The following is a 20,197-nucleotide window of genomic DNA, read 5'->3' as shown; positions in this document are numbered from 1 at the left end:
TGTCTATAAATAGCTCAAAAAAACTCAAAATATTTTGAAAATTAAATCACGTAAGGAAAATGCCAAACTAAATAACTGGTAAAATTTTCAAGTATCTACTACTTATACTTTTTGAATAATAGCAAATATTTAAAATCGTTTGAGGATAAATCGTTATCGTTACGCTATTTGGTAAAAATTTAAAATTCAAACGCACATACAATTTTTCCTATAATGATGTTATGAGTTTTCTCTATAGCTACCTGAAGGAAAACTTATGGAAAACTTAGTGTTATAATTTTAATCCTTAGTTATGAACACAAACATTTTTATGATTTTTCAACTTCAAAATTACTTGCAAATTTTCGCGTTTTCGACTGATTTCGTAAAAATTTGAACTATAAACGCTTATAAAAAAAATTGTGACTAACGATTTTTAATTTTTTTTAGCTACAATAAAAACAACTCATAAGGAACCTTGAATTAAATTTTCAAAACTTTTTGGTCATCCAAAAATTTTTTATCGACACTTTAAAAAAAATTTCTCAAAAAAATCGAAATTTTCAGTGGTCTATAAATAACTCAAAAAAAGTCAAAATTTTTTGAAAATTTAACTATGTACAGATAGCACTGACATTAACATTTGGTGAAAATTTCAAGTATTTTCAGTGATTAGTTTTTGAATTACAACCATAAAAAAAAATCGATTTGGTCGAAAACTGGTTTTGCGTAAAAATTGCCGTTTTTCCGTCATTTTTTTTTTTGTTTTTCTCGATTTTTTTGAAAACTGTTGGAAAATGTTAACTTTTTACCTCTATAATGCACCAAGGATATTCACTTTTACATCAGAAACCACCCCCATAGTTTGAAATTGGAGCATTATTTCGACTAGTTTTACTGTACACAGACACAAAAAAAAAAAAAAACACTCATCATTGTAAAATCAATACATTCATCACTTCGTTCAGAATCTAAAATATAGGTAATAGGTATACATAAAATTAGGCAACTAGTGTGCTCCCTGTTTATTACCTACCTGGACCACTACTTAAGGGACGCTATTAATTCTCATCATACTTAATCTTTCCTAATTTTAGCATACAATTCAAATAATATAAGGTGACTTTTGACATTTTTCATGTTATCTCTCAGAATTTAATTAAAAATTAAAAATATTGAGTAGGAACCTAATACATCTTTAATTGATCTTTTAACTAAATAAATTATCATTATATTATTTTTATATTATATATTAGAATGGTTGGCAGTTTGTTTTAAAGATGACAATGTATTATATATGTGTCCAAATGTATATCCTAAACAATCTACAAAAATTGGATTATATACTATGATAAAATGGAAAGATGGGTTCAAGTATAAAGCTAAAATATTAACAAAAGGAAGTAAGTTTTAGTTTTATATTTTTTTTATAAGAAATGGTAGGTAAATTTTCTATTTTGTGTATCATTTAAAAGACAATATCCAGTGACTTTATTACTGTATTGCATATTATAACTAAAAAAAAGCAGACCCGGCGAACTCCGTTTCGCCACCAGATTAGTTTTATGTAACATTTCGTTTGGTGATTAAAAGATAAAGAAAAAAAATTTTTTTTGTTATATATTTGAAAAGGAAAATATTTATTTCATTTCACAACAGTAATAAATTCATTTCAATTACCTACTAAAATGAAGTGTTATTTAATTGTTTCATTGTAGTGCTCTTTGGTAAACCACATTTTTTGGTTTTTGGTCTGACGTTAACACAAACAAAGCGGATGGTTTCCCAACTCGTGAACACGCAACGTATAACTGTCCATGTGAAAAACAATGATTTTCCAAATTTATCCCGCAAACACTAAGCGATTGGCCTTGCGACTTATTAATTGTCATTGCGAACGCAAGGCGAACTGGGAATTGCAATCGTTTGAAGTCAAACGGAAGATCAGTCGGAATCATTGGTATTCGAGGAATACATACATTTTCACCTGCGTACTTTCCGTTAATAATGTTTGCCTCAATTAAATTCGGCATAAGTCTCTTTACCGAAAGTCGAGTACCGTTGCAAAGTCGCGGTGGATTCAAATTACGCAGTATCAAAATAACTGTACCAACTTTCAGTTGCAAGTTATGTGGTGGAAATCCTGGTATCTCCAGAGAGTTCAAAAACTCCGTTGGATAATTTACTACATCATCGGGATTTGTTATTGAATCAACGGATTTGTATGTCACCAAATCGCCAGCAATTTTTGATTGAATGGTGAAATTCAGTGCGTGGACATCATTATTCTTTGCTGCAAGAATTGCTCGTTGACTTAACCAAGCATAATTCTTATAATTCTCACTAATGTTTGGGAAAACATTTTCAATAAGAACTAATTGAGTGTCTACAAATCGGCAAAAGTCGTTGGTAAGAGTAATTAATCCAGATGTCGCATCAACTGGGACTTTTCCATTTCCAAGATCTAACAATTGTTTGGAAAATTGTGCAGCACTTTGATCATTTTGAAGTTGAACTCTCATATTAGTGGTTAGCGATAATGTTTTTACGTTATTCCATAAAGGTGATGCCTTTAGGCAAGCATTCAATTCATCTGCAGGCGTTCCACGGGGAACTACTGGCAACGTCTGCCTGAAATCGCCTGCCAACAATATCATCAAGCCGCCAAAGATGTTGTTATTTCTCCGAAGATCCTTCAGTGTGAAGTTAAGTGCTTCAAGTGATTTCTTATGTGCCATTGTGCACTCATCCCAAACAATGAGCTTGCATTGCATTAACAATTTTCCCATTGCACTGGATCGGGAAATATTGCACGTTGGAGTATCAATTGTGTTTAAATTGAGTGGCAACTTAAGCGCAGAATGTGCAGTACGACCGCCATCTAGAAGAGTCGCCGCAATTCCAGATGATGCTAACGCCAAAGCTATGTCACATCTTGATCGAATAGTGGCCAAAATCAATGAAATGACAAATGTTTTCCCTGTTCCTCCAGGTGCATCCAGGAAGAATAGACCACCAGTATTATTGTCCACCGCTTGCATTAATGTTTTGTATACTTGTTTTTGCTGTTCATTCAGCAACGGAACATTATTTCTAACGAATTCCTGCAATGTATCAACATTGTATTGCAGCTCTCGATTTAATTCTTGGTTGAATGCATCGTGCATCGATCGATTTGGCGCAATCATTCCTACTTCAATCAGTAGCTTGTTTGCAATAGTCAAGCATTGATCCTCAATCAGAATCAATCCTTCATTGTAGATTTCTTCGGTTATTTGGATGTCAGGATTATTCGTTTGAATACGCAAGCGATGCAAGATATCTTCACATATGGCGTCTTTGTATTTGTTCCATAACTGAATTGGTTGTGAAGGAAAACATGTGGTGATGATAATTGCGAACAGCGTTCGTATTTGGTACGCATTTGATGAAACAACTGAATCTGCAAGTGTTAAATCCCAATGAGAATCGTTCTCCAGCAAACCCAATAGTTGACATGCTTCTCGATATGTTTGGCATTGGTGGCCATTCACAGTTTTCAAATGCGCAAATGATTTCGGTCCACGTACATTTACTAACAGCAGTCGCAAATAAAAACATTCATCGTTTCTAGGATGAACAGTGTACATACGACCTAGTGCATCAGTTGAAAACACCTGTGGCCAGTCTGGAACTGGGGTTCCTTGTTTGCGACGTTGGAATTTCTTTGTTGATTGATTCCAAGTGTAATACTTGGGCATTTCAACGTACATCAGCGTCGCTGCGAATGGATGTGCTTCACACATTGCAAAGAAGCTAGTCAATGTTGTCGATGGTGGTCTCTCAGCTCGTTGTGCCGCATTAGCCTCAGTGAAGTAAACTCTTTGGCCATTTTCCAAATGCACTGCTAAATGTACAACTGTGGGATATCTTTCATGAATTTGAAATGACAATAATCGCCACAGTGCTTCATTAGTACTGACGTATCTGCCCATTTGGAAGTTGCTGATTTCGTCATTCACATTGTCCGACGCAATACCAAACACAGCCATGTCGCTGCCTTTTGTGACGTACTTGCACAAATATTGATTGATTTGGCCGAATGACAACTCTCAACGTTTGCATGTGTTTCGAAAATTCGTGATAGCAGCGGGCAATATGGTACAATGAATTCATTTCCGATCTCAATCTCTTGATTTTGAACTTTAACTTTGATAGTTCGACCGTTATCTTCTTTTGAACGCCGACGATAAACTGGATATCCATCGTTCCCTGTGACTGTTTCAGCAACTAACGGTCGCGGATATCGTTTTGTGCACTTTCCATCAGCCATGCAAGGCGATAATGGATTTAATGCACCGCACGGTCCATGCACCATCTGTGTCGTCACAATGTCGTGTAGACGGGGATCAGTGACTGGATCAGGAATTTCAGCTGATATGATGTCATCCACTTCATTTGAATGTAATTTGTTCAGCAACCAAATTAGGATATGAGCATGCGGTAGTCCACGCTTCTGCCATTCCACCGAGTACATATAACAACGTGTGTCACCAAAAACTCGATACTTAGTAAGCACATCCATCATAACCTTGAGTTTTTGCTGAAATACTCTGGCGATTATGTCATGGCGATCTTGCGGTTTTTGACCCGGTTCCAACTCGCGTTCAATTTCCGTCCACTTCGGATTGCATGTGACCGTAATAAATAAATCCGGAGTTCCATAATTTCGCACGTACGTCATAGCGTCTTGAGCGTATTCGTGCATGTGGCGTGGGTTCCGATATAAGTTGATGAGAATCGTCAGTCGTCCAATATTCTGAACATCACCATCTGAATGAATAGCATCACGCAAGTGTATATAGTCCTCAGATCGTAGCTTTGGCTGATTGAATCTGATGAAGCTAAACGTTCGGTCTCGACTTTGACATACATGTCGACAGCGAATTGCTGGAATAGCCGACCGCACTTCAGAATGACATTCTCCTCATGTGTACGAATCATCATACGATACGCATAGTAATTCATTGCGCTTAGATTTTTATTATTATTCGTTCTCCTGAAAATGCAAAATTAAATGAATTGTTAATGGAAACCAATAAAAGTAATAATGGAAATAATTAGTGTGTGAATATTGTACCTGTAATTGGATCGACCATCTTCAACGTGATGTCGTATCCGTCTTGCCCTTGCCAATAAATGATTGGATATTGTAACGCATCGTACAAACGATGTGTCTCGTTTACACGATGCATGATATTGCTTCTTCGCTGAACGACAATGTCTCGTGATTTAGTTGGATCGCCAACAATAATTGCAGCAACATCATTAACGGTGGGTGCATTGAATCTTCGCACATGTTCACCTGTTGGAGTACAATCCGCTCTTATGACAAATTTGTGCGTATCCGATGGCATTCGTTCCAATGCTGTTTTGAACATATTAACCACAGCATTATTAGCGTGAAAAAATGCTTGCAACTGTTCAATAATTCGTCTCTTTAACTGTTGTGCTCCCTGTATATTGCACCGCACGTTCAGCTGATCCACCATCGACGAAATGAAATATATTTGCAGAAATTGATGCGGTTCATCTGGTGTTGGCACCATTGAACCATGCAAATGATATATTTGACCTTGTATCTGTAATTGCAAATAATCATTAAAATTTGTTCATGAATACATTGTAAATCGTGTGATGGTGTAGTGTGTGGTGTATATGAAGTTGTTATGTGTTGCAATTATGTGTTGGTTATGTGTGTTGTATCTTTTACCTTGCAAGTCGGCATGAAGCCGCCTTCTCGAATGATATTAGCTCCAAAGGAAGTCATGCGAAAGCAGTTATTGTATTCAAGGATGTGTTGAAGAAAATGGCTGGAATCGGGATCACTTCCATCAAACAATGTTTTCAGTGGCTGTGGTGGTGTAAGTAATGGATCCAGTTTGACTTTTCCACTTGCGCAGCACAATCCAACCGTTTCTCTTTTGAACTTTACCGCATTGCAATATCGGCATATAGTCGTCATTCGTCCAATATCCAAATTTTCATCATCACTGTAGTTCGCAGTGGGATCATATTGGAATGCCAAGCGATTGTATGATGCCAATGATCTTCGTGTGCTCACGCGATGTCTCAATCGGTCATTTTCTCTTATTATATTTTGTCTTTCTTCTCTTAAGTTCCTTGAATAGACTTGTTGCTGGCTTGCATGTCTTGTGCGGCGGCCGATGTTCGCACGTCGTTCTCTAGGCATTTTGGACTATGGACAGTGTTGAATTTAACTTCAAATGCACGATCCACATAATTTACACTGAGCTTAAATGAAATTAACTGAGCAGAGAATAATGACTATCTGTCACACACTTTATCACACACCGTTGCTATTGGTTTGAAGTACATGCTATGTATAATAGATGGCGCTGTATGTGAAAAACGATTTCCCCACTTTTCTGTTGAATTTTTCCTGAATTTTCCAGAATTTTCTTTGCTATAAACCTCACGGAGCCCAAGACCTTTCCAACGAATGCAAAACCGTGGAAATCGGTTCGTGCGTTCTGGAGTTATAGCGTCAGGGAGGAAAACCGGACTTATTTTTATATAATAGATAATAAAATAACATGAAATGTTTAAAATAAATTTTACATATTATACCTAAGTATTAAATTAATTTTAAGGTGAAGAAGACGTTAGTCTTTATTTATCAAAGTTGGGTAAATATTTTTATACGTTTACAATAACTCAAGGTGAAAATGGTACAGCTTCTTCAACTAATACAGTGCTACAGAAAACAAACAATACAAGTAAAATTAAATGTTTATGTATTGTTAAATTTAAATATATTTTTGTTAAGAAATGTTTTCTGATTACTGATATTCATACAGTGGCAATTCTACGATATGTTGATAATAAAGCTCCTACTGAACAAAATTAATCTATTTTTTGGTAGTAGGTAGTCTACATCTGTGGTCTACAATTAATACATTTAGTTTTAAGTGATAACTGATATCTGAGTAATTTATAATAAAAATAAAAATTCAATATACAGAACGGTGGGTACTTTAGCCCCTAAGAACCCCCCCCCTCCAAAAAAAAACCTGCCACTGTATTTGTATAATATAATATATTTACCTAATAATATTATTAGTAGTAAATTAATTTAATGTTTAGCAGGGGAAGTCACTAAGTCATACTTGAATAATAAAAGAACAACAGGTAAAAACGTACTGAAAAAGAATGTGTTTAAAGGCATCAAGAGTAATAATGATGATTTAATGACTATTACATTACAAAAACAATCAAAAGTTGAAACTAAAGGTATATGTTATAGATTTAATAAAATATGTAATACTTAATACAAGATTAAGGCTCCAGTGCTCTACAGAATAAAGTGTAGATCGTATAGAAAAATTTTATGAACTCAATGTTTTATTTAATACCCACATATTATTTATTTTTACCAACCATAATAAATTATACATGTAATATATTTTTTATAATATATTAATTAAATATATTTTACTGTTAGATATTTCAACACAAAATATAAATGAGTCCTATATGACAGAAGTTGTTAATAATAATAGTTTAGAATTGACTTCTGATTCAGGCCAACAACAATCAACTATTACAGGTTAGAGCTCAGTAGTATATACCATAATATATATATATATTATATAACTTTTAAAATACATAATATATTAAAGGTTATTTATTCATTATTTTTATATTTTTATATTTTTAAATTAGATGTACCAACTGGAAATGTTAACGAGTACTATCCAGTTAAAGCTTTATATGAAAATGTATCAGATATATAGAAAAACAAAACTATGTTGAGCACAATGAAACTGATTTTGATGAATTAACTGCTAATTTAGGCCTACCATTGCCTTCTACAGGTTAGAACTCTGGCGCTTAAATATAAAACTACTAAAATAGATGATATACAGATTAAATATTCATTATTTTTATTTTTCAATATTCTTATTAATAGATGTATCAACTGGAAATGTTAATGATTACTATCCAGTTGAAGCTTCACATGAAAATATAGCTGGAACTATTGAGAAACAAAACTATGTTGAGTACAATGTAACTGATTTTGATGAATTAACTGCTAATTTAGGCTACCATTGACTACTACAGGTTAGAACCTTGGCGCTTAAATATAAAACTACTAAAATAGATGATATAGAGATTAAATATTCATTATTTTTATTTTTAATATTCTTATTAATAGATGTATCAACTGGAAATGTTAATGATTACTATCCAGTTGAAGCTTTACATGAAAATATAGCTGGAACTATTGAGAAACAAAACTATGTTGGGCACAATGTAACTGATTTTGATGAATTAACTGCTATTTTAGACCAACAATCTGCTACTACAGGTTAGAACCTTGGCGCTTAAATATAAAACTACTAAAATAGATGATATACAGATTAAATATTCATTATTTTTATTTTTAATATTCTTATTAAGATAGATGTATCAACTGGAAATGTTATGATGATACTATCCAGTTGAAGCTTTACATGAAAATATAGCTGGAACTATTGAGAAACAAAACTATGTTGGGCACAATGTAACTGATTTTGATGAATTAACTGCTATTTTAGACCAACAATCTGCTACTACAGGTTAGAACTCAAAAGCATATTTTTTTTATAACTACTAACATTTATACATACCTAAATATTTTTTTATTAATTCATTTTTTTAATTGTTAATATTAGGCGCATTTAATCAAAACTTTAATAAGTCTTATTCTATTGAAACTTTGTATAAAGATTTATCTGAGGTTATCGAGCTACAAAATGTTGTAGCACAAGATTGTGATGATGCTAATGTTGATATATTGACAACTGATTTGGATCAACAATCTTCTAGAACAGGTTAGAAGCATTTCACTACAACAATTTTAAAACTAGTTTTTTTTTCAAAAAGCTGATTGTTTTATTATTGATTTTTCATTTATTGAATTATTTGAACTAGATTATTGTTATTGATTGTTATTTGAAAGTAAATAACTGCTCAGAACTCATAAAAAACATATTTTTCCATGTGTTTACTAAGGTTAATTTTTAACTAAATATGTTTTAGTATTGTTATTAACAGGATATTAGCCATGATTATTATATGGATGTTTTAATTATTGTGCATTAATAATAATAATAATAATATTTATTTAAAGAAAAACAAATCGATGCATGTTTTATAGTACAGAATATTCATAACGCTAATATATAATGATTAACAACAATTTAAATAAATCAAAATAAAAATTCAAAAGATACAAAGTAAAAAGTAAAAAAAAAAAAATAATTATTAACATTAATTAACTCTTATTAGGTACTTTAGTGTATTTTATTTAAAAATAATAATATATGGTTGGCTTTACTCACTATCCATAGTAGTCAACAACATGCTTATTAATAATAATATCAAACATGAAATAGAACCATATGAAAATGTATTTTGTAGAAATCTTAATCTTATACTATTTACATTTTTATATAAATGGCCAATGGGGGGAAGTGTTCTAACATCTACATGTTTGTTTATTATAAAGTTTTAAATTTATAATTTCTGTTTTTTATTCCAATAGGCAGTTTATTTGAATCTGATACAGAAACACAAGACAGGTATCCAGGTTTACGGCCTAAAACTAAAAATGTTAAACCTGTATCTAATGACAGTTCAGTAAGTTCAGATTATTCTGAGTATGATTCTGACTATGTGCCTCAATCTAATAAAGCTGTCAGTAGCAAATTGTATGATTCTGATAAAGAAGAAGATAAAGACTTTGCTAATTCATCAGACATCAATATTGATGAGTATGAGGATTAAACAAATATGGTGCAAAAGTTTACTCCAAGTGCATCTAAAATAAGTTCAGAAAAAATATCAGTGCCATTTATAACAAATAAGTTTAATTTTGACGGTGAAGTTGAAAAAAGTAAAAAAACTACTTCTTACAAAAGAGTTTGGGACAAAAAAGACCAATGCGTTTTTTGTGAAAAAATGTAACAAACTTCACCAGACATATTTTAAGAAAACACAAAAATGAAATTGAAGTTATTAAATATGAAACATTGCCAAAGGATCAGTTGAAAGAAAACAATTTGCTGATATTTTAAGAAAACGAGGGAATTTTTTATGCAACGTCGAAAGTGGCACCAAAATAAAACCTGTTCGCCGTCCTTATGAGTTTGATATTAAATCAACATCAGTAAGTGATTACTTACCATGCAAGTATTGTCTGGGCATGTTCAAAAAAAAATATTTGTTTTGACACTTTAAAATGTGCAAGAGTGTTAAAAATGTAAATGGAAGTAGAAATAGAGCCCAAGCAGATGGCCAAAATATGCTGATAACAATGACTAGTACAAATGAGGAACTAGAGAAAACTGTCTTCCCTCGAATGGCTAGTGACAATATTTCTTTTGTTGCTAAATCTGATGTGTTGATTACTGCATTTGGAACGAGATACTTAAAATGTCACAAAGAAAAGCATCTAATTGCTGTTGTATCGCAAAAAATGAGAACCCTAGCTCGATTTTTGATTGCTGTAAGAGGTGAGGTTAGTGAAATCCATTCACTTCTGGACTGTTTATCTCCAAAATACTTTGATGTCCTGGTAAAGTGTACTAAACAGATTGCTCAATATAACGAAAAAACTGACAAATTTGGATCTCCATCAATTATTTTAAAACTTGGTCAATCATTAAAACAGTGTTGCGATATTGCTGAATTTATTATGTTAAAAGAAAGTGATGGCGTCTTAACCAATACAAGCAAAAGAGACTCTATAAATAATATTAAATATAATATGATAGAGAAACAATGGTCGTACGAAATTTCATCAAATGCTTGTAAAGAAATTTACCAAAATAAATGGAATAAACCTGCTCTTCTACCATTGACTTCTGACATTCAACTGTTTAGAAAACATATAATAAATATTGAACAAGAATCTTATAATCAATTGAAAACAAACAAAAATAATATTCTAGCGTTTCGTCAACTTCAAGAAAGCATATTAGTTCAAATTGTTTTGCTAAACCGAAGACGATCAGGGGAAGTTCAAAGAATACTACTTGAAACTTACAAAAATGCAGATTCAGAAATTTCACAAGAGGAAATATTACATGCTTTGTCTCCTATCGAACTAGAGTTAACTAAAAGTTTTAAACGTATAGTTATACGAGGAAAACGTGGTCGAGGAGTACCTATACTATTTACACCTCATATTCAGAAACTCATCAATTATCTATAACCATAAGAGAATCAGCTGAATTTATAAAAAAGAAAACCCTTATTTATTTCCAATCATCCAATCATCAGATAGTTCAATGAGAGCCTCAGATTTAATAAGAAAATTTGGTAAAGAGTCAGGAGCAAAATATCCAGAAAACATTACATCAACTCGTTTGCGAAAACATGTTGCTACAGTTACTCAATTGCTTAACTTAACTGAGGGAGACATTGAGCAATTGGCAACATTTATGGGACATACCAAAGACGTTCATAAACAATTTTACAGACTCTCAGATAATGCATTTCAAGTAAATATATTTACTTATTACATATTTATAAATTTAACTATTTAATACATTTAGCTAAATATGTTTTGTTAAAACTTAAAATCATACATTATTTTTACTAAAATATACCTATTGTATTACATATTTTTAAGGTTGCCAAAGTAAGTAAACTATTACTTATGATGGAAAATGGCAAAGGTAATGAATATAGAGGAAAAAGCTTGGACGAAATAAACATTAATGTAAATGAGCTAGTATCTGATGAAGAGTCAACAGATAATGAAGAAAAAAAGTCTGAAGATCAACTTATAAAAAAACCGTTAATTGGTAGCCCACTTACAAAAAACTCTGTAAATAAAACAAAAACTATAAGGCAGACCACCAAAAAAATAGCTGTTGTTCCATGGTCCGAGGCAGAAAAGTCAGCTGCAACCAAGTATTTTAAAAAACACATACTTTTGGGTAAGGTACCAAAAAAACATGAGTGTGATGAATTTTTGAAACTGAACTCAAAGTTTAAGAAACCTTGGAAAAAAATTAAGTATTTTGTCCACAACGCAATTAATTCTAAAAAAAATAAATAAATAGGTACTTTATTTATATTGATTTTTACTTAAATATACAAAATAAATTTAAATATACCTATGTTTTTATTCATATTTACTATTTGTAAATTCCTTCTATGTTTTAATGTTAAAATACAAATTAGAGTGATTATACTAGTACTTACTACTTAGTAGTAGGTATAGTACTTAACCTAAGCAAGACTATTTTTTTTAACTAGGTTAATATGGAAAAAATATAAGTTAAAAGTTACTTTTTTTTAACTTGTAAAAGTTACAAGTTAACTAGAAAATCAAAGTAACTTAGCTTGTTCAAAATTAGTTACTATAACCTAACCTTACTTTTTTTAAAAGCTAACAAATAACATAATAATTTAATATAGTCTTGCAATTTTAAATCAAAGTATGTATTGAAAGTAATTGTTGTTACTTAAAAGTACAAAAAAACTTTAATCAATGATGAATCCTACAAAATAATTATTTTTATGTATTTATTTAACGAATGGGCCACAACAATACTAAATTATAATTAGCAATTAAATAGTAGAATATAATTAATAATTGTAATATCAAATATTTTTCAATTTAGTGGTAATTCTATGAATTAATAAAAATATAATAATAAGTAATAGCTATTAATTATATGGATTAATGAGTTTACAAATGTGTATATATTATAATACCGAGTATTAAGTTATATTTCTTTACTCAATAGTGTGGTTATCTATCACTTTTCTGTTTATAATATAATATATTATAAGATATTCTGTGAATATCAGAATATGTAATATTATAACCATAATTATAAATTATTATATTTATGAATAATATTTTATACTTTCAGTTATTATTATTTTTTTTTATAAAATACATTTTTACAAAATGGAATATTCTTTAAATCTGTGATTTGAATTTTAACATTTAAATTCATTAATGTTTTCAGCATTGACTTTGTGTACTAATTACCTATTTAAGTTTGTTCATATTTAATTAAATAAACTTATTAGTTATTACTTTTTATTTTACAATATGATTATTAGAACACAGTTTAAGAAAAATGTATTAAACCACAAAATGTAGTTATGTAAGAGTAACTACAATAATTAACCGTTTTTGAAATAAGGGGACACTAAGTCATCAATTTTGACAATTTTATTATAATTCAACTATGATAAAATAAAAAAGTTGTTTTGGTAAATAATACCTACTTACCTATTTGAAATTTTAATTTGAATACCAATATTACTAAGTACTTACTACTTACGTGTGTCGTACAAACTACAAAATTATAACTAGAATAATTGTCCACAGATGTTAGATATATAGCTAAAGAACTTTGTATATACTTACATAGTACCATTGATTATTGATTATAAATATTAAATACTAATTTAAAATCGATGCTAGAACCTATAACTGTATATTATGATCTATGTATAGATATATTATAATATCTGTTAGATTTTCATAATCGTTTGATAAGAATATTATCATTTATCATGTATCGTTTATTTCTTATCAATTTTCATTCAAGTAGAATTATTATTATAGATACTAGAATACCTATTATAAGGCATAGGCTATAATTAAGTATCTATAATATTATACTATATTATTATATTATAGGAATTGTTTTGTTCATATTATTTATGTTTTTTGGGAATATACTAAAATTACGCATTCTCATTTTACACACACGTTCATAGGTAGTAGGTAGGTAGTAACTATGTAGATATAATTATCTAGGTACCTACTCCACGAAGACATAAACATTGTGTTATTATTGAATAATAATTATATCCCGTTTTGTTTTATACTTTTATGATTCCTTATGTAGATAATAGATATTACTATATGTCTATATAAATGGTGTATATCGAAAATAATTTGGATTTTCTCTACATGATTATACGTAATGTCAATATTACGCTGTAGTGGGTTAAATCTGACAACAACGCATGGATCTAATAAGATAAGTAGTTGCAAAATTTTCAACACACTTGGATCTCTTAAAGTTAGGATTTTACATTCTAGATCTCGTAAAGTACTAAGCTAACTATTTAACACTGTGGATCTCACGAAGATAGGTTGCAGTTAAAAATAAATTTAAGTGTTTGTACATTTTTATTCCACTTTACTAATAAACATATTTTAATGATATTCTCCCACTAACTCCAAAGGTGAAATAATGTTTTTAAAAGGTGGATCTCGTATGGTCAGGTTTTCCATATGGATCCCACATGATACTATTTGTATGTATGTGTGTGTGTGTGTGTGTGGTGTGTGTGTGTGTGTGTGTGTGGTGTGTGTGTGTTGGTGTGTGTGTGTGTGGTGTGTGTGGTGTGTGTGTGTGTGTGTGTGTGTTGTGTGTGTGTGTGTGTGGTGTGTGTTAATTGTTATAGCACTATTAGATTCATTGACAACATATATTTATAGGCAGTGAATATTATTATATTTTTTTTATTATTATTAAAGTACCTCCTTATATAGGATACTACATTGGTTGTTCTTCCACTTGGGACGAGAATGACTAAATGTAAATGTATCAACACATAAATCAGGTTGTTATAGCAACCATTTATAAACAAAAATTTCATCGTAAATCACAAAATCTCCGTTTGAGCAACCCTTTAAAATGCGAGTCTTAAAAAATCCTTTCTTAGTGCGCCTCTACCTTTGTATAAAATTTGAAGTCTCTATACCCAGCGATTTGGTCTGAGCGTTGATGAGTGAATTGGGGTGGTCTCTTATATGACGTATAATGTATATAGATATAATATAATGATTCTCAAAAAAAAATTTATTTTCAGAATATAAAAATAAAAACATATATTATTATCACTTGTCATTCAAAAACGTAAAAAATGTATTCTTTTATTTTGTTAAATTATTCATTTTAATTTGTTATAAATTGTTTTATTGTATTTTATAACAATCGTTATTGTTCTATCTCATAGATAATGGAAACCTATTCCTTATTATATTTCAAAAACATCACTTCTAAAACAACCAATTTAAATATTGAATTATTATAAATTAATATGTTGTTACTAAATAAAATAATAATTGACTTTTATTAATTAAACAATTAATTTACAAACTTCTATTTACATAGAATTCATGTAAATTGTAATTAAATAAAAACCACATTTTATGTCAATGTACATTTTGTAATATACTCATGACGTTATAAATTCCCGGTTATTGTACGCTGGTTCAAAATGAAACAGAATCGACATTTTTCAATTGGAACTCAAAACTAAACGTATTTTATCAGTATATTATTGGAATAATTTGCAATCATATGACAAAAATTAGAATTTGTGTTGAACTCATTTATTAAAATATTTTAGTTATTAGTTGTAATATAGTTTTACACAAGATTTTTGAATGCAAATTGGAGAATTAAATATAGAGAATAAAAATTATGTGCTGTAACTGTTTTCATTAAAAATGACCATCAACAAAGATATATTATAACTCTTAACTTATAAGTCATATACATGGTATTTGTTGGGTAGTGTTTTATGTCACATTGTAATACGTTAAAATAGTAAAATACATTAATAATTATTATTTTTTATTTGACTACAAAACATTAAATAAACTAAATTCATGTTTGAGAAATCCTATATGGGAAAAAATAAATTATCTAAACATTCTTGTAATCTTAAGGAATCTATATTGATATAACTTTCATTGAAAACGGTCGAATAGTTGATAATTCTATAGAAGATACGCAAACAAACAAACATTAATTTATATTATGTATACATATAGATTAAAATCATATATATTATAAAGTATTCATAGTGAATATTATATAATAATATATAGGTAGACAAATACAATGGCAGATTCTACAACAGACAAATATTTCGGTTTATAATGGCGCATACTTTTCGTTGTTTCTTGTTAACGAGTCAGAAACCCTTTTGTCGCAAAAATCCGTACGCGTCAAAGCTGATATGAAAAGTCGCTTGCGACACCATACAAACAACATTTAACACAATATAATATTAAACAGATAAAGTAAAAATAATTATAATAATAATTATTCCACATTTTACGGGTGTAGGCAGAGTTGAGTCTCAAACTAATGAAAAAAAAAACATTATAGTTGATCCGTTTCGGTGATCATTTAACGAGTATATTCGTTATAGGTAAGTCATATTGTATAGCTAAACAAAACATTAAAACTCTTTGGTGTTGAATATTGTATTATTATTATATTTAATATTTATATTTACTTCAGTCTTTTCATTTTCGTGCGCCATATTCATATTATTTTTGTTTATGAAAATAATATCAGGTAGCAGCTGGTTTTATATAGGTATGTAGTATATATATTACTGCGTTTCCGGTACAGTTTATCATTACTTTGTATATTGTATATTTGTATAATTATAACTATAATAACTACTATGATTGCACCGGAAAATATTTCCGTACTAATCATTATTTTATGAATTGTTATTTTGTTCATTTAATTTAGATTTAACATAGGTTGCTTATTTATTAAAATGTAAATTATTTCAAAACTATTCTGTATAATACAGCCACAGCAATAAACTAAAGAATTATTTTATCAAGAAAACTGAGTAAAACTAAAATTAAACAATACTATTTTATTAGCTTTAAATAACGAATTATTATTTATGAATTTATGACTCTTGACTCTCGAACTGTTAAAAATTATACGATATTCTTAATTATTAACGAGTGAATAAAGTAATAATGGCAACAGCCAACAAGCAGTATCTATTTTGTATTTTAATACCTAGTACAAAAGCAATAAATTAACAAAGAGTGTAGTCTAACTAGATCATTATTTTAGTAATTACTCATCATTATTTTTATTATTAATTCAAACCCTAGTTAATTTTATATGCACATTGGCAAAACAAATTTATTAAACTGTATATAATTTACGTTTAAAAATGGTATTGATAACATTAACATTGTTTACATCTTATCATTCTTATATCGGTCATAAAACATTTAACAACACATTAACTATTATAATTTATAATTGTATAGGATATAATATTTAAAATTATAATTGTATGTTATGTTTATAAATAATATAAATTAATAACAATCATATGGTAGAAATGATATTATGTTTCTATTTATGTCTTCAGTTTTATAAATTGAATATTTGAATATGTTAAATTTAAATTAATTAAGTTTTTGCTAGTGTTTTAGGTTGCTAGAAGATTTGTATAATTATCTAATTAGCTGCTTTTATAATTACAAAGTACATAATGTCTAAGCTTTGGTTACTATTAAAAAAGTTTTTTAAAAAAAAATTGTGTTCCTACTTGTAATGATGAAAAATTCTAATTTCGATTTTTGATGACGCTCGTTATTCTTATCGTCAGTGTAAATGAGTCAATATTTGTACTTAAATAGGCCAGGTTAGGAACTAAGTAAACTTAATTATTTGTTGGTATGATAGTATAACGTTTCCAAAAAAAAAAAGATTATTCCTAAAATATATCTTTTAATATCTCTAATACTATTGTGACAATAATAAATCATGGATTTATGCTTTATACAATCAGTGTCGGAAAAATAAACTACGTATTTTTGTTTTTACACTAACATTATTCATTTAAAACCACAGATGTTGACTGTTGTTTTAATTCATTTTTGAATTTACAGATAACAAAAACGGACCACATTGTTCAAAAGCGATTGGTTTGTACTTTTTAATAGACCTAAAATTCTTAAATTACAATTTATACTTATGTTATTGGCATAATATATTACATAACAAGTTATTTGATATTGCTATGAATAGTAATTTATTTTACTATAAGTAATATGATAGATTGATTGAAATTTTTCCGAAAACATTGCTTTTATTTTATTATTAATACTTACTTATTGTAATATATATATTATATATATATACATTATACATACTATTTACTTTATAAATTTCATTAAATATTGTATGTTTAAGGTGTTTAAACTTATTTTTTTTTTAAGTTTAAAAATCATTAATTTATTAGGAACGAATCTTTTATTACATTTTTAAACTTTTTGACCAAGCAAAAAATATTTTATCGGCATTTAAAAAGAAAAACTAAAAAAAAAATCAGACGGTCTAATCAAACACTGTCTAACTTTTTGGTAACCAACGATACCAAATAACAAATTTAATAATATTAAAGTAAAATAAATAATTGGTCGCAATTTTTTTTTCAATTATTTTAAAAAGTAATAACCATTTTCAATTTGGACTACCCAAAAATAATAACTAAATCCGATTTTTTACTAGAAACCTTCACCAAAGTTAATGAACAGAACATATTTTCTAGTTTCTACAATAAAAGGTGTCTTCGGGTAAAAAAATAAAAACATACACGAGTACATTGATCATAAAATCCGATCAAACATTCGTTAAAATATGAATATTATTAAAATAATTGCTTATAATAACCAAGGTTACTTAAACGTTATACTATCTTTACTTAGAATTATTTTTCATCGTAGATATAACGATTCGTCATTGAATTTAAACTTGCACACACATTTCAGTGACCTACTCAATGACGAGGTACATTCATCACATACTATATATATAAATATATAATATAAATAGATCAGTTTCCTACTTAACCGTTTTTTTTTTTAAATTAATCGAATCCTTTTTTTTGAGTGAAATACTGAAATAATACAGAAACATTTTTTTACTATGGATGACAGATCTTAAATGTTCACATTAATAATCAAACAATTTATTTTATTAAGCATATTAAATTATATTTCGAATTTCGTTGTTCGATATTATATTTCAAAAAAAAAAAAATAATAATAATAATAAGAAGAAGAAATCCGTGCATCTTTGTTTGTTCTGTGTCTCCACTTGTAGTCAGTCTATCGTAATTCACGTTTCGAAAAATTCTTTAGATGGCATCCCCGCAGTAGTATTATTAATATTATTATACATATTTATATATACCTATATAATATGCCTGTCTACCTTGCCCGATATTTGTTTTCCACCAATCGCCTGCAAAGACCTTTTGAATAATTCTGACGCTTAAAACACGACGGCTACGATAAGTCTGCAGTTATTAAATTTCTGTTTTCTGGCTTTTACGCAAGGATCGTCGCGACAGTGCGGTAATTAGTTTTTTTTCACCACCTACTCATTGTCACCAAAGACATTCTCACTGCGAAATCGAATTTTAACTCCACGTATATATACACCATCACGGATCGACCGGATATCTAAAAACCAGTGTCGGTAAGTTATAATATACCTAACGACTTTTCGGTCTTAAGTCCTTTACGTGCAGGCACACAGCATATGCAGCTATTATCATTATATTATAATATGCTATTATTAATATAATAGAGTAATATTTATCCGTTAAACAAAGTTCGCCATAACTTCAAGTTTCGGTAAACCCGGTTCGGTGACAAGCTGTGGTCGAAGTTGCTTAGAATAAATTAGAGAAAGGGTGTACTGCTGTACTTATTAATTATTATACATAAATATATATTAAAATATCAAAAGTTAGGTGCTCTTAGAGTTTTAATTTGCTATCCCTAATTGCATTAAGTGTTAAACAAATTAAATTGAATTCTAAATTAAATGGCATTAAAACTCGAATCGTGATTAGAATATTATACACATAAATTCGAATACTTTGAAAAGGGTGAGTGTTAAAATAAAACTTTATGAATGATGTAAAATTTATGAAATCAGAATGAAAAAAGTAGGAGTGGTAGATGAAGTATTATGGCATTTTCCTCTAGTGCACATTTTAATAGTTGTTCTTGACAAACTGCCACAATGCATCACAGCGTGACTACTATTAAAACCATTATAATACTCGTATTATATAAATGAATACTATACGTATTATTATGATATAATGTTTAGGTGCCTGCAGGCCGCAATCAACACTATCTACATATTATATATTATATTAATAAATTAAATACTCGAAGTTTATTTGAAAACCGACAAGGGTTTTACACTTTTGCGTATATCAAACAATCTGGTATAAAAAATGTTTTTCGGGGTTCTATAAAATAACGATTACGACGCGATTATTACATTATTATTATCCCAAACGAATACAATATATTATGTATACATAGATC

The 20,197-nt window shown here is 29.2% G+C and overlaps 4 protein-coding genes and 1 long non-coding RNA gene across 6 annotated transcripts; 2 read left to right on the top strand and 3 right to left on the bottom strand.

The window, feature by feature from the left end:
• Positions 1-1,688: 1,688 nt before the first annotated feature.
• LOC126555512 (ATP-dependent DNA helicase pif1-like) lies at positions 1,689-3,953 on the bottom strand. The gene has a single exon (XM_050210428.1). It carries the CDS (start codon positions 3,951-3,953, stop codon positions 1,689-1,691), a length of 2,265 nt encoding a protein of 754 aa, XP_050066385.1.
• A 23-nt stretch (positions 3,954-3,976) lies between these two features.
• LOC126555511 (uncharacterized) lies at positions 3,977-4,702 on the bottom strand. The gene has a single exon (XM_050210427.1). It carries the CDS (start codon positions 4,700-4,702, stop codon positions 3,977-3,979), a length of 726 nt encoding a protein of 241 aa, XP_050066384.1.
• A 363-nt stretch (positions 4,703-5,065) lies between these two features.
• Positions 5,066-6,221, bottom strand: LOC126555515 (uncharacterized). Its single transcript, XM_050210431.1, has 2 exons — positions 5,732-6,221; positions 5,066-5,600 (listed from the first exon to the last, which is right to left on the bottom strand). The coding sequence occupies exons 1-2, from the start codon at positions 6,209-6,211 to the stop codon at positions 5,079-5,081; spliced, it is 1,002 nt and encodes a 333-aa protein (XP_050066388.1). The 5' UTR covers positions 6,212-6,221; the 3' UTR covers positions 5,066-5,078.
• A 1,980-nt stretch (positions 6,222-8,201) lies between these two features.
• LOC126555516 (uncharacterized) lies at positions 8,202-9,955 on the top strand. 2 transcript variants are annotated; one of them, XR_007606860.1, is made up of 3 exons: positions 8,202-8,350; positions 8,697-8,855; positions 9,569-9,955. It is a non-coding gene; the product is annotated as an uncharacterized LOC126555516 (long non-coding RNA). The 2 variants fall into 2 exon arrangements; XR_007606861.1 differs by lacking the exon at positions 8,202-8,350 and adding an exon at positions 8,489-8,600.
• Positions 9,956-11,241: 1,286 nt separating this feature from the next.
• LOC126555514 (uncharacterized) lies at positions 11,242-12,124 on the top strand. Its single transcript, XM_050210430.1, has 2 exons — positions 11,242-11,528; positions 11,660-12,124. Exons 1-2 carry the CDS (start codon positions 11,316-11,318, stop codon positions 12,089-12,091), a joined length of 645 nt encoding a protein of 214 aa, XP_050066387.1. The 5' UTR covers positions 11,242-11,315; the 3' UTR covers positions 12,092-12,124.
• The last annotated feature ends 8,073 nt before the right edge of the window (positions 12,125-20,197 follow it).

The sequence above is a fragment of the Aphis gossypii genome, unplaced genomic scaffold, assembly GCF_020184175.1.
Source record: "Aphis gossypii isolate Hap1 unplaced genomic scaffold, ASM2018417v2 Contig00890, whole genome shotgun sequence".
Classification (NCBI taxonomy): Eukaryota; Metazoa; Arthropoda; class Insecta; order Hemiptera; family Aphididae; genus Aphis; species Aphis gossypii.
The sequence above is the reverse complement of the archived record's forward strand: the minus strand, read 5'-3'. Positions and strand labels throughout refer to the sequence as shown.

What these genes read in the sequence shown, in the direction of transcription:
- LOC126555512 (XM_050210428.1), bottom strand. Translation starts at nt 3,953, where the DNA reads ATGGGCAGATACGTCAGTACTAATGAAGCACTGTGGCGATTATTGTCA.
- LOC126555511 (XM_050210427.1), bottom strand. Translation starts at nt 4,702, where the DNA reads ATGACGTACGTGCGAAATTATGGAACTCCGGATTTATTTATTACGGTC.
- LOC126555515 (XM_050210431.1), bottom strand. Translation starts at nt 6,211, where the DNA reads ATGCCTAGAGAACGACGTGCGAACATCGGCCGCCGCACAAGACATGCA. An exon ending in GCTTCATGCCGACTTGCAAG is followed by an intron (nt 5,601 to 5,731) that starts GTAAAAGATACA and finishes TTGCAATTACAG; the next exon opens with ATACAAGGTCAAATATATCA.
- LOC126555514 (XM_050210430.1), top strand. Translation starts at nt 11,316, where the DNA reads ATGAGAGCCTCAGATTTAATAAGAAAATTTGGTAAAGAGTCAGGAGCA. An exon ending in TCTCAGATAATGCATTTCAA is followed by an intron (nt 11,529 to 11,659) that starts GTAAATATATTT and finishes CATATTTTTAAG; the next exon opens with GTTGCCAAAGTAAGTAAACT.